This window comes from Nannobrachium achirus, assembly GCF_963921795.1.
Source record: "Nannobrachium achirus genome assembly, chromosome: 22".
NCBI classification, from domain to species: domain Eukaryota; kingdom Metazoa; phylum Chordata; class Actinopteri; order Myctophiformes; family Myctophidae; genus Nannobrachium; species Nannobrachium achirus.
Window position 1 is genome coordinate 29,085,886 of NC_137829.1, and position 14,404 is coordinate 29,100,289.

The 14,404-nt window shown below is 42.4% G+C and overlaps 1 protein-coding gene across 1 annotated transcript; it reads right to left on the bottom strand.

Annotated features, from left to right (window-relative positions):
- Positions 1 to 110: 110 nt before the first annotated feature.
- Positions 111 to 10,844, bottom strand: klhl6 (kelch-like family member 6). The gene is made up of 7 exons (XM_080753665.1): positions 10,497 to 10,844; positions 7,910 to 8,075; positions 5,644 to 6,093; positions 4,604 to 4,841; positions 3,442 to 3,644; positions 2,548 to 2,761; positions 111 to 877 (listed from the first exon to the last, which is right to left on the bottom strand). The coding sequence occupies exons 1-7, from the start codon at positions 10,742 to 10,744 to the stop codon at positions 579 to 581; spliced, it is 1,818 nt and encodes a 605-aa protein (XP_080609791.1). The 5' UTR covers positions 10,745 to 10,844; the 3' UTR covers positions 111 to 578.
- Between the last annotated feature and the right edge of the window lie 3,560 nt (positions 10,845 to 14,404).

Sequence of the window (14,404 nt, forward strand, 5' to 3'; positions counted from 1 at the left end):
ATTTTTATGTTTTGCATAATCTGGCACATCTGTATATTACAAAAAGGAAAATAAAAACAGTTACAATTAAATAGCATGTAAGTGATATGTTTTTGTAAAACAAAATGGTAAAAAAAAGTATCCCAGCACTTTGCTATTTGTTCAGTAATGGGTCCACCTATCTCTCCATGCAGCTCTTTAGTAATCAGAAAATACATTTTCAGTTTTTCACTTTTATCAGAAGATAATTTACTGATACTGATTACTGATGTGTTATAGTTTGATAACAAAATGCATGAAATGATCAAAGTGAAAACAATTGTGCAAAAAGAAACCAAACTGAAAAGAATGCAGAATGATGACCCTTATGTTAAAATGTGATTTGCATTTCATATAGGATTAATACTTTGGAATCAGTTAATTCATCAGCTAATCACTTCTGTGATATATAACAATTTGAGGTTATTGACAGATCATGGTCCCACACCCCAAGTGAAAGGTTTGTACACAGCACATGTCCCATCAAACCTCATGTCTCCACTAGCACGTCCTTTACAGGGGTATACAATACAGACAACTATACAATATATATGTGTATGTCATGCTGGGGCGTTAGAAGGGGCTATTCTGCGTATGTGTGTGTAGGACTTCATGAGTGTCACGCAGCCATGATGTGAGACGCCCAACGGTAACACACACTCCTCTGTCAGCGTGTTTGTGGTGGGGTCCCAGCACATCACGGTGGAGATGACCTGGTTCTTGTCGTCACGGCCACCGGTGACAAAGAGTTTGTTGTTACAGGCGGCGATGGCGCAGCTTGCCCTCTCCCCCAGCCTGGTCACCAGGGTCCAGACGTCTGACAGAGGAGAGTAGCAGTACATGGCGTGCATGGCCCCACCTGAAGAGGGCAGCATAGTGAGAATGAGGGCCACATACCAGTGGTGTAAAGTAAGTGCACATTATGTCAACTGATGTACGGTACTTAAAGGGGAAGACCACCCATTTTCAATATTGAACTATGTCTTTAATATAACTTAGAGGAGTTATGTGGAAATAGAAAAAAAGTTCCCCCCCTTCTGTGTTGCCTAGAACTGGAGGATTGATTTTGGGGTTTGTATTGTAAAGTACAATGTTTGATGTCATCAAGTTGTACTTTACAATACAAACCACAAAATCAATCCTCCAGTTCTAGGCAACACATCAGAAGTGGGGGAACTTTTTTTCTATTTCCACACAACTCCTCTGAGGTATATTAATGACATAGTTCAATATTGAAAATGGGTGGTCTTCCCCTTTCAGTACACTTTTGAGGTATTCTTTTTTACTTTATTTGAGTATTTCCAATTCTCAGTACTTTTACTTCTAGTCCACTTCATCTCAGAGGCAAATATTATATTTTTATTCCACCACAATTATTTGAAAACTTTAGTTACTAGTTACTTTGTAGATTTTGATTATTATTACAAAACATACATCTTCACTTCAGCCGTATTTATATTTCAGCCATTAGAAAATGGCAGATCTATAATCTCACAATGCATCGCCTTGTGAGCTTGTATATCTGCTATTTTCAAAAGACTTTAATAAATTTAAAAACTTGTGAAATGGGACATTCTGCATATACTTTCTAGTTTGGGTACTTTAAGTATATTTTGATAGCAATACTATTGGGGGTCTGAGGGTATGTGCTGTCTCTCAGGGTAGAAGGGTGCTGGCTATACGTTGTCATTATGACTGTGCATGTCATTTTGCAATGTGCTTGCAAGGCATGACTGCACTTGTTTACATACATTCTTTGTTTTACCTTACATTCCATGGAGGAAATGTATGCTCTTGTCGTTTGACCTCAAATTCAACTTCAAATTTCAGCCATGACCAGCTCCAGTTGCACTTAATCCCTGTATCCACCTTCCTCATTATCAATACATACTTTTCTCCAGTACCATCGGACCGGCTATTGCTTACAGTCGATTAAGGTGCAACCAAACACACATCACTCTTTTACTTTGAGATATAGGCACTGTAAGAAATTCTCTGTTAAAATGCCACAGAGTAACCAGCCTTCTACCCAGTCAGGACATAGCCCTTTTAATTTCAAGGACCCCCTTACGGGTCCATTTGGTTCAATTTGTACCCCCTCAGAGTTACAGACCTGTAATGGTTCATTTCCCTGAGGGTCCCCACTCTAGGCTTGAATCATACTCTTTTGCTTTGACTATTAGGCAAACCTCACTTTTAGTAGACAGCATCACTTTCACTTTGAGTAGCTCGGTTTTGTCAGATTTTCACATGAATCTCCTCACAATAGAATGCTAGGAGGACAAAAAATCGAGTTCCATCCCGTAAAGGTATCACAAAGGTGCAATGATGAGGTGGGAAACTTAGAAACGATTCAAGGCAGCTCTGTTCAGTTCAAAGTAGAAAAAGGTTTTCTACTAAAGAGCACCTGTTTACAGCTTACTTACTATATTACTCACAGACCCACGCAGCGCTTATTCTTCTATCTATTCATTAGAATGCTAGCATTCGGGTTAAAATCAGCAAAGTTGCCCTTTTAAGGCCACTCACCAACAACATAGATGTGGTCCTTGAATGCAATCGCATTGGTGCATTTAGCCTCGATGGGAATAGCTGCTCGTAGCTCCCAATTCTCTAAGCCAGGCTTCCAGCATTGGACCCTGTCAGTGGCCAGCTTCCCATTAGGCCCACCACCAATCACATAGATCCACCCATCCACGCTGGCTGCAGCGAAAGAGCTCACACCTAGCAAGAGGGGCTTCTCCTACAATGAATACAGACGTGACAATAAGGTTATTGGGTATAGAGCATATTAGTGCATGTCTATAATGATATTGTAATGTAAGTCTGTACGCTCTGAGAGAGACTAAATGCAATTCATAATCTGAGTCAGGGGTCTTCAATGTTTTTCAGGCCAAGGACTCCTTAGCTGAGAGAGAGAGGGATGGAGCTATGGACATACAGTACATATTGTATTTATGTTAAATGTGTGTTTTCATACATTTAACGACTTACAGTAACATTACTTTGTGTACTTGACTTTTTACGAGGCTAGTTGAAAACCCCTGATTAAGTACAGTATTACACATACTGTATAGATGTTGATGGAAACAGAAATAGGTCAATTTAGTTAGCAAGATGTTGCATGGTATATCCTACGGTCTACACCTCCTTTGGCTCAGTAGAAATACCGATCTTTATAAATAGGCTACTTCACCAATAAGAACATCAGTGCTTCACAAGAACAATGTTGAGGTAGCTGAGAAATATCTTTATGTCAAAGCCTTGGTGTGATATTACTCATTTAGGGGAAGTTCAGAAACAAGTTGTTGGCTGAATGGCCAATGAGGACTGGATATTGTGAAAACACAGCTTCCTTGTTTGTGTACACAGTCAAGGAGTGATGGCAATATGTATACACATATAGTTTTAAATTATGTTTACCTGTCTCCAGCGATTGTTAAAGGGATCATAGGCCTCTACACTAGAGAGTCTTTGTACCCCATCAAATCCTCCAAGTGTGTACACCTTCTCGTCAAGGACTGCCATCTTATGTCTCCAGCGCCCATTCATCAGAGATTCTACCTGGATCCATCTGTCCAGGGCACCATTATACTTCCAAACCTCATGCTGTGTCTCTTTGCCTCCTACAGACACAAAAGCATAAAAGACAAATATTAAAATCCTTTTTACACTGCTAAGACGCTTACACTTGAATACCCTGTCAGTAAAGGACTACTATGTTTTGCGTTGTACGTTTAGCTACAAGGTCCTCCTCTGTCTGAAGGAAGAAGGTGTGAAAAATAACAGCTCTAACAGCAGTTTCTTTAACAGCTTTGAGAAATTGATGTCTTGCTTAGCAACCGCTCTTCGTAAGGAAACAGTTAGGTCTATGCATGCTGCTATTCAGTTCCTCAGTTGGAAAAGATCCAAAACCACAACTGCCATCGCAGTAAAAAAGAAAAACAATGAAAAAGTCCCATTGTCTTTGTTATTTATGTTGAGCTGAACGTGCATAAATAGTAGTAAATGTATAAAATATAATTGAAACTAAAACTTCGACATGAAACAGCAAAACAAAACAACACCATTGAAATGTTTGGTTCACTTGTGCAGAGACTAAAGGCAAATATACTAGAGCAGGGGTCTTCAACGTTTTCAGGCCAAGGACCCCTTAGCTGAGAGAGAGATGAAGCAGGGACCTGCGCAACCTTTTCAGAGATTCCATATACTGTAGTTTCATTGTTTGACAGCACTATCCTCTAAATATTTTGGATTCATGTCAATTTCAGATATTTAACCACTTGAACCGTCAATACTTAATTAACATGACCTTTCACTCTTTTTCCCCTCTACACCAAACAAACCTCTTTGCCGAAAATAGCCGATCTACAAGCTCACAACGCCTCGCACTGCGAGGCGTTTCTGTCACACACAGATTTGGAGGACCCCCTGTAGTAACTCTGAGGACCCCCTAGGGGTCCCGGACCCCCTGTTGAAGACCCTTGTACAAGAGGTTCGGGCAGCTACGGCCCTCACACACAACGTGGAGTTGTGGACCTTTGTATTATAGGACTTTTAAAAAGCTTTTATGATGTATGCGTACCAGATATGTATACTTCATTGCGGAACTTGATGCAAGCAAACTCCACCCATTTCCTGTTTTGGGATTCGTCTTCCATCTCTGTCATTGGTAGCCGGGCGACCTCTAGGCGACTACGCCGCAGAGGGTCCAGACAGGTCACCGTGGAGATGAAGCGTTCGTCCTTAGTGCATCCACCGATGATCATGAATACCTCCGACAGGAAGTGATGCATGCGGGGTTTGGTTCGCTGCGAGACCACCTGTGTATCATACACAATACACATACATACATGTAAATGGATATAACATTGGGAATGAGCTTAGCTTGTATCTAATGGTCATTCTGATTTAATGATTATTCTTCTGCACTTCCATACACTTAAACCTATATTTATACTTATAATGACTGTACCACTTGCCAAAATGAACAGATTTTTCAAGCTACTTTTATGTGACCTGGAGATAGAGCCTATAGAAAAGAACCGCTGCTTAATGTGTCTAACCAGAAGCACAGGAAGTACAGGACTACATTGTTTCCCAGCCTACTTCCTACAGTATAGGCTATTTATGGTTAGATACGTTTAGGCCAGGGGTCTTCAACCTTTTTCAGGTCATGGACCCCCTAGTTGAGAGAGAGATGAAGTAGGGACCCCCCCACTACATATTTAAAAAAGTTGTGTTGCAGATTAAACTTTTCATAGATATCATAGATAGTTTTATAGACTAGTTTTGACCCACATTACCTGTTCCATTAATATGTTGGACAGTTAACGTTTTAAACCCTCACTATTTAGTCAACTCGACCACTAAAAATAGCAGATCTACAAGCTCACAACGCCTCGCACCACTAGTCATTGTGAGCTTGTGAGTAGATCTGCTATTTCTGGCTAATGTTCCCCATCACACAAAGATTTGGTGGGCCCCCTGTAGTAACTCCTGAGGACCCCCTAGGTGCCCCGGACCCCCTGTTGAGGACTCCTGCTTTAGGCAGTACTGTCCAGCATAGATACCAGCTAAGAGCAGATGTTATGGGCTTTGAGGTACTAAACATGCATAATGTACCTCCCTGCCAGACAGGTGATAAGTGCGGGCCTCCTGCAGCAGAGGAAATGCCTCGCTGCAGCGGCGAATCAGCTCGTCCGGCTCCACATTTTCCAAGAAGAATGCTGGCCTCAGCAGCGGTAATCGCACGTGTGAGAGCAGCCTGGCCAGTGAAGGGAAGCGCTCGGCCTCCCGCGCTCTCACCCAGCGCATCAGCGCCTCAAAGACACACTCCTCGTGCGTGGCGCTCAGGTCGTCACGCTGCAGCGCGCACTCCAGAGCGTCCGCCGGCAGCTCTGCAAACTCGTCGTGCTGGACCACCTTGGAGAACTCTTTGACGACGTATTCCTGGGCCCTGGCTCTCAGAGCGGGCAGGGAGTGTCTGTCGGCCAGACGCAGCACCCAGACGCAGCTCTCCGGCTGGAGGGACTTGGTGAGAAAGCCGGCGCACGCCTCCACCACGCGCAGGAACTGGAGGGGAGAAGGAAGGGTGCATAATGGTTTATGAGGTTGTAACAAGAAGAATTTACCTACGCCCTCCCACAAGGGAAATTCAGTTTTCAGCTTAACCCAGCTGACCCCCAGTGCTTCGCACAAGGCGCGCGGGGAGGGGAGCAGTGATAGCTGGAGCGGGGAGTCGTACCTGCGACCTCTGGGACCTCCAGAGTCCTAGGTGTGGAGTCTGTGGACACTAACCACTCAGCTATCACTGCTAATTAAACGTCACGTGTGTGTGTGTGTTTGTGTGTGCGTGTGCGCGTGCGCATGCGTGCATGCGAGTGTGCGTACGTGGTATTATTATCTAGCAGTAGGAGCTTTTATTATTTATCTTCATTTCAAACAGAAAGGTTGCTCAGTACAAAACAGGCATGCACGACACATGTGCGGGCGCGCGCACGCACGCACGCACGCACGCACGCACACACACACACACACACACACACACACCACCACACCACACCCTACCACCTGTTATGTTGACCTGCTGTTAAGTTAATTAGAAAATGTGTCCTGGAAGTTAACAACAACTGGGCAACTTTCACTTCCCTGTCTGAGCTCTCAGTGTCGCGGCAGACCTCTGGACAGAAAATGGGTTAATTTGTACGTTCTGTTCTGTGTTAACACTCTGGATTCTACTGTCCAGCCTACATGCCACTCAGGGAACGGTCCCACATCAGGCTCGTAAGGAAGTCGAAACGCCTCTGCCTATGGCAGCATTACTCCCTTACCTTTGAACCTTCACACTTGAGCTGCTAATGGGAGTGTCAACAAAGTTACGTTCTTCCAGCGTTTAGGTCTGTACCATTGGTCAGTACGTGTCTCTACAGGGTCATGTATTCAACTATTGTGCTCGTGACCCCGCAGCGGCATAATGCCTCTTCGGTCAGAGTCCGAACGCCTCTTCCGGGTTATTCCCTTAACATGGGAGTGGATGGGGGTCAATGCATCTGTCGCGGGATATGTGGACATACCCAAACTGTCACAGCTATGTGCAATAGCGAAATGTGTTCAAAGTGACAGGATCAGAATAATCTCAAAAGGTGGTTCCTTCCATTTATGAATAGGCCGATGTATCATCATAATAACTATGATGGTCCTTAAAATGGTATTCTAGTCTTAGTACGTTTTATTTCCAAAAGACTTCTTAGATGAATGAATTCTACACCACACCTAAAACCGAATGTCTAACAAAGTATAAGCTATACAATGATGCAATGAACACATCATAGGAAAACGGAACTAAAACTGGTTCCTTATAAAGTTGGGCTATCTTATACCCTGTGTAAGATAGCATTTCAAAAATGCAGTGCAAATGTTACTGGTAGTTTCCAACTGATGCAGTCACTGATAATATAACGTGGGGGCTGACGTTAGTACACAGTAATTATCAAATGTACTGTGCTTGCACTCATCTATGCCCCCATTTACCTGTTGGTCTTAGACATGAGGCGTAGTCAGATGCTTTGTTTGCACATTGCTATATTAGGAACAGGGAGAAAAGTCAGAAAGCGATTGCGCCTAGCCCAGCTCTGACCAAGTGTGACGCAGTCCCTCAGCGCAGCGAGAGAAGGGCCATAAGAAATGTTTTTGAAACTATTCTATTGCACCGATTATTATCGGATATGAATCTGTTTGTGCTTTAACAATGTATTTATTTATCAAGCACTATAAGCGTTCATAATACTATGAGGGAAAGACTCAAGAGATGTTGACTATAATTGTAAAAGACTACACCAAATGCACTGTGCCATACATAGCATGTCAATTTGCGATAACTGTACTTCACCTGGAACTGACTGGCAGCCTCCAATATCCTTTGCACGTTGGTGTGGGTGATGAGGGCTTGGCTGGTGTAGGTGTAGTCCAGGAGAGACTTCATGGTCTCTCTGTCCAACCCCTTTATCTCCACGTGATCCTCGTGAGTCTCCTTCAGACCACTGCAAAACATCGCCCTGCAGCCACAACCACATTAAAGGAACATTTAAATTTAGAGTAGACACTTTTTCTCCCCCAATTTAGACGTTTTGCCAATGATTCATTCCTCCCCACACACACACATTATTGTGTTGTCACTGCTGTTGTATCCTACTGACTTTGTATCCTAGGGAATTTGTCCTACTTCTCCCGCTGACCAATATCACCTCCCTGCCCGGCTTCCCTCCCCCAAACACAGGACTGTTTTGTTCGCATAGATGCCGGACACAGCTTCTGTGGTGGTGGGCATGGACTTCACTTACCACTTTGCCACGCGAGCCACACTCTTGCTTTGATAGAATTGAATTGTTCAAAACTGTCATTTTGATACCTAAACTATGAACACCAACCTCAGATTAGTTTGATAACTTTTGTGTGATTTTGAGGTGATTAAGGAATGGTTTGAGAGGCATCAATAAATATTATGAATACGCTTCAGTTAAGCTCACGACACGTCACAATGTTCAGTTGTTTTATGTTTAAAGAGTATTTGAAATGGTCAAACTAGCAATAGAATTCATGTGCAGTAGCATCTTCCATATAACCCTATATATCCAAAAAGCAAAGGTTAAAGCCTTGATCGGGGATTTCTTCAACTGGGTAATTATTGTAATTAATTAAGCAGCAAGAGCATAGGTTTAGAACAATATTACCAAAACGTCATAACTGTGCATAATGTGATAATATTTTAGTGTGCCCAACATGTTTCCCACTGTTTCACAAATCATAGAGTAGGACTAGAACTAACAAGTCGTGACTTGTGAGATTTAATTTAGCTTTAAACCATGTGGAGTAAGAGAGGATACGACAGATTCACCTACCCAGGACGGAGGTGTGAGAGACTGGGAAAGTCCTTTGTGTCGATTGCTCTCAAGTTATACAGTGAGACACACAAAGGTCGCTTGGCAAGGACAACTATAACGTAACTGGAATATTTGGTTGTTACTGACTCTGACCTCAAATGACATTCCTAGAGAGGCGTTCTTGCGCCGTTTTTACCTTTTAGCACTTGTCACTTTTCATGCTTTTTTTGCACTGTACTATTAAACAACTCATTCTTAGCCAAATCGCCTTTCATCGCCATTTTGGGGACGCCAAACCGTGCCAGATCGCCAAACGTCGCCTTGGGGATCATTTTCTGATGATTTTGGTATTTTTTTGACATTTTTTGAGCTATAAATGACCATTCTAGCTTCATATAAGCTTCAGCAAGGATTCTGCGATGGAAGTGACGTCATCGCCGGAAACCGGAAATCGAGCGTGTCAATCATGTACCCGAGCATATATTTTACATTGGAAACCATTACAGCAACTCGGCTCTATCTCACGTTCTAAACGTCGGATCTTGATCCGGTTTGAAGGCTCTGTGCGTCAATTGGGCATCTAAGGCACATAGTCGATACTTTTTTTTTTTTTTTAAGAGCGTGGATGGCGTGCACGGGTCCCGGGCCGTTCCATGCTAACGCTAATGCTAAGTGAATGGACTGGTTGCTAATTTGAGGCCTTCTAGCAATCGCCAGAGACCTTAATCGCTGGCGACATCTAGTGTACACTATATAGACTACAGCCTACCAAAATGTCATGCATATAAGGGAGATCTACTGTGACTCTGAAAAATTAATAATTTCCTGGCAGTATAGGCGCAAACGCATATTGTAAATGGCTGTGTATGTAAGTAGTATTTAAGTATTATTACTTGTGTTATGACAAGATAACGGTGAGACAATTATGTAGCATGACTGTTATGGACACTTTATTTGGTTAGGGTAGTTTTTCTTGTTTGGAACTGCATTGATAAGTAGTACTATATACTATAAGTTACTATTTGGGTTATGATTACGTTGAGGCACTTTTTTGATTTTTGGTTTCCACCAACGTTTACGACTGCTCTGAATTGTTGATGCTTCTTTTTCTGCTTTGTTTTTTCACTGTACACAACAGAACTATAACTTTGTAACCTTAACTGCTGCACCCCTTGGGATAATAAAGGTATCTATCTATCTAACCATGTGTACCCAGGGGTGTCATACCAAATTATGGGCCCTGGGTACAAGGATTCACTGCGGGCCCCAAATGAATGTTCTTCATAGGGGGGAGGGGGTTTAACCCATTTAGACTGGGAACGCATTATTACGCATCATTTTGTGCTTTAACTATTGAAAAATAGCAGTTCTGCAAGCTCGCAGTGCGGCACGTGAAAAACCGTGAACATTTTTTCACGACTTTTCAAAAATAGCAGATCTACAAGCTTGCAGCGCGGCACTCGGTGCCGCGCTGTGAGCTTGTATATCTGCTATTTTTCAATAGCTAAAGTAAAAAATAATTAAGGCCCCTCCACCTTGGGCCCTAGAAACTCAGTCCCACTTTCCTCCCTCCCTTGTGATGCCCCTTGTGTGTACCTGAAGTAGTTGCTGGCGGCGGCGAGCACGGCTCTGTGGCAGGAGAAGTCTTCGCCCTGAACCGTCAGCGTGACATCAGTCAGCTGTCCACTGAGGCGCATGGTCTCCATCCCTCTCTGCAGCTCCGTGGCCAGACCCCCATCCTCCCAGCACAGGTCAGCTTCGCCCCCCACACTCTTCTCCTGCTGCTTCTCCCCCTCTGGGCTGGCCTCAGAGCGAGGCAGGGGTCTCTCCAACGACTCACTCATCCTCACACGGAAAGTGTGTAGGCTACATCCACCACTGTGTGAAGCACATACAGTACACACGTCCAAGTGAGGGGTTCACACATACATAGCATCCACGCGCGTCATGTGAGAAGGATCAGCCTTTGTGACAGTTGTGTGTGTGTGTGTGTGTGTGTGTGTGTGTGTGTGTGTGTGTGTGTGTGTGTGTGTGTGTGTGTGTGTGTGTGTGTGTGTGTGTGTGTGTGTGTGTGTGTGTGTGTGTGTGTGGGATGTTTCTCTCCTGTTCTCTTGCACACTTCCTGTTCCTGTGCTTATTTGCTTGTGATTGGTGGATCTCTCCGTTTTGAGGAACAGATGAAGCGATGCACGCTTTCTTAGAACTTCCTCTGAATATTATCTAGGTTGTGGTCTGAACGAAGTTGACACACACACACACACACACACACACACACACACACCCACACACACACACACACACACACACACACACACCCACAAGTACGCACGCATGCACACGTGGACACACACACACACACATCCCCATTTCCCAATGTCTAATACGCAATGCAAACACCGGTTTTGTACTTTCCCCCAGCCCTGGGTTACTCACAGTGAGCTTACAGGCTGTTGTTGTTGTTGAGTTTTGACCTTTGTGGCACACCAGCTGTTTGGGATCAAGCACATCACAGCGTTTCGGTGTTATTACATAAAATAATGCTGACTTTCAGATTCAGTAAATACTTATGATACGTACCCTCACAATGAAAAACATACAGTAATCCTGGTCTCTATACTGCCTCCCCCTGGCCAGCTGGGGCGCCTGATGGAGGGGAAAGGAACTGTTGGAATAACGCTTTCCTTCCACGCGTAACGTCCAACCAGGGCATCTCCCCTCTGTCAGGTGAAAAGAAGTGGCTTGGACTCCTCAGGCATAGAAGGAAGCATGAGGTCAGTCCGTTGCTCTTCCCATGGTGGCAGAGGGAGTGTAGCCCCCAGGATTACATTAGACAATGACACCGGGTGAAAGAAATGGGTTACGAAATCGTGGGATAAAAATTAAAAAAAGAAGAATTGTGTAAGCATAATAGAAACACATTTCTGACACCACATGCTCTCCTTTACCAAGATACAGCTGGCCAAAGTATACTGGATGTCAAGATTAAAAGCAGTGGTGGAAAAAGTACTTACATGTTTTGCCTATGTAAAAGTATCAATACTGCAATATAGACCTCTAGTAGTACTCTACAAGTATCTGGGATAAAAAATTTACTTGGGTGAAAGTACAAAAGTATCAAGATGTACTTAAAGTACCAAAAGTAGAAAGTACTCATTATGCAGAATGTCCCATATCACAAGAAAGATTTCAAATATATAAAATGTCTAAAAATATTTTGAAAATAGCAGCATGTGAGCATCTTCTGTGAGCATCTTCAAGCTCACAGGTAGTTATGGTTCCAGTAAAGTACTCCAGTAAAGTACCTCAAAATTGTTAGAACTCTTCTTAGAACATCATGTTTTATATGTTCCGGCTATTCCTCTCCCATCTACTTCTGTATCATTCAGCAATGACGTAGTCTACATATCTTGTGGCCACAATGTGGCTTGTGCAATTATGAATGTATTATATTCTCTGGGTGTTTGATAACCTTCAGAACATGCCATGTGACATTTGCCACTTACTTCTGCCTTCTGCCACTTTGAGGATCACAGAACATGTATACTACCATATATCCACTAGGTGGTGCCATTACCTTATTTGCAATATCAAATCCAATTGTGCCATTGTGTCACAATATTGCAGGTGTAATAGAGATTTTCTTAAATTCCCAGAATAGTATGACGTTATTTGAGAAGTTCATATTTTCTGGGCTGATACATTTTACTTCCAGTCGGAACATTTTACTTCCAGTCGGAATAATTTAATCAAATGCTTGCTCAGACAAGCAGAGATGGGTGAAAATACATCAAAAATTATTTTGATACAAGATACAAATACTGTATCAAAGAATGTATCAAAATACAAAATAGAAATACTGGTCTGAGAAATGTATTTGATATACAAATACGTATTATGTATTTTGAAAATACATGAAAATACATTAATAAAATCAATGCAAAGATTAGTAAATTCATAGATTGATTGCCAAATATTAATTTAATTGCCTGTCAGAATGTCTGAGTATAAATTGACCATTGTATTGAAATTGTTGTATTTTCTTCTAGAATGAAGTTACTTAAATGTTTAAAGGGTAGGCATAATAAGCTCAGGCTTCAGCCCTACACCTTTTTGGTCTGTCTACTATTATTTATTTTCTTTTCAATGAAAGAAAAGATAAATGCATTGTATTACTTTATTTTATGACCAAAATAAATAAACTACTACTACTACTACTACTACCATACAAGCAGAGTGTTTCTCATGCCGTTTGGCTTTGGAGCAGGCCTTATGTGTGCAGGCCAAGACAACTGGATGTCCAAATTAAGAATACATATAGGCCACAGTGAGTACCCCTGTCCATAGCGGTCGGATCCGTGGCTCAGGACAATCGGATGTCTATGCTCAAATATGGCCATGCCCTCTTTTGTGCCCATTTTTCAAATACATGTATGGGCAGTATTTTTCAAATACTGCCCATCTCTGCAGACAAGCAACAACAAGGTTGTCCACAACCAAAGTTTATAATGGCCAAACAATTTACGTACCTCCCATTTACTCACCTGCTACCTTGAAGAATGTAGAACCTACGAAAAAAATAAAATAAAAAAAAAGCTTCCATCATTGGACTAATATAATATATGACGTTGTAAGGTCAATTCAAGCGTGCTCCTCACTCCTCACTTGGCCTGGAAAATTCTAGTGAGAGATCATGTACACCAATGTGTGGGAGTTTTGGACAAAACCTGTCAGAGTAGTAGCAAAAGTGTGTTTTGAAGAAAATGCTAAATGGCTGAAAATGAAATTTGGAACAAAACAAGGAATCCTGGGGAAAAAAGTAACAGTCCGATTTGAAAATATGACACACACACACACACACACACACACACACACACACACACACACACACACACACACACACACACACACACACACACACACACACACACACACAGCAGTAGCCAACTATGAACAGCAATACTACTTGTCAACCAGTAGGTGTCCTACTGCACCTGACACAGAGTCTACATTTCTCAAAGGAAGATTTGACAGAACATATTCAACCACTGTATACAGATTGATTAAAATAAATTAGTATTCATTCGAATAAGTACCACGCTGCAGTTTGGGTCAAAAAGTGTGGAAAGAAAATGCTAAATGGTGGAAAATGTTATTAGGCACAACCCTAGTGGGCTGGTATAGCGTCACCGTGACAAACATGCAGGAAGTGGCTTCATGGCATAAGAAATCTTAGTGCTGATCAGTCTTAACAAACAGACCGACAGAGAGCCTTCAGCCTACTAGAGATTACTGTATATCCCAACATTGGCAATGCAATTAACTGATTAGTTATTAGGCTATGATTATTAGTAAATATTTCTTGTTACTGCAAATAAAACTCTTACAGTAACATGCAACTTTGTAACATCTTACTTCTAAGTTCCAACTCTGGCAGTGGCTGATATTTGTCTGCCATATGTGCTACTGTGGTTTGTGCATGGGCAGGAAACCACATTATTGACTAC

Excerpts from the sequence above, each read along its gene's own strand:
- klhl6 (XM_080753665.1), bottom strand. The coding sequence starts at position 10,744 with ATGAGTGAGTCGTTGGAGAGACCCCTGCCTCGCTCTGAGGCCAGCCCA. Across the intron at positions 8,076-10,496 it reads GCCGCCAGCAACTACTTCAG|GGCGATGTTTTGCAGTGGTC; the intron begins GTACACACAAGG and ends TTGTGGCTGCAG. Across the intron at positions 3,645-4,603 it reads CAATGAAGTATACATATCTG|GAGGCAAAGAGACACAGCAT; the intron begins GTACGCATACAT and ends TTGTGTCTGTAG.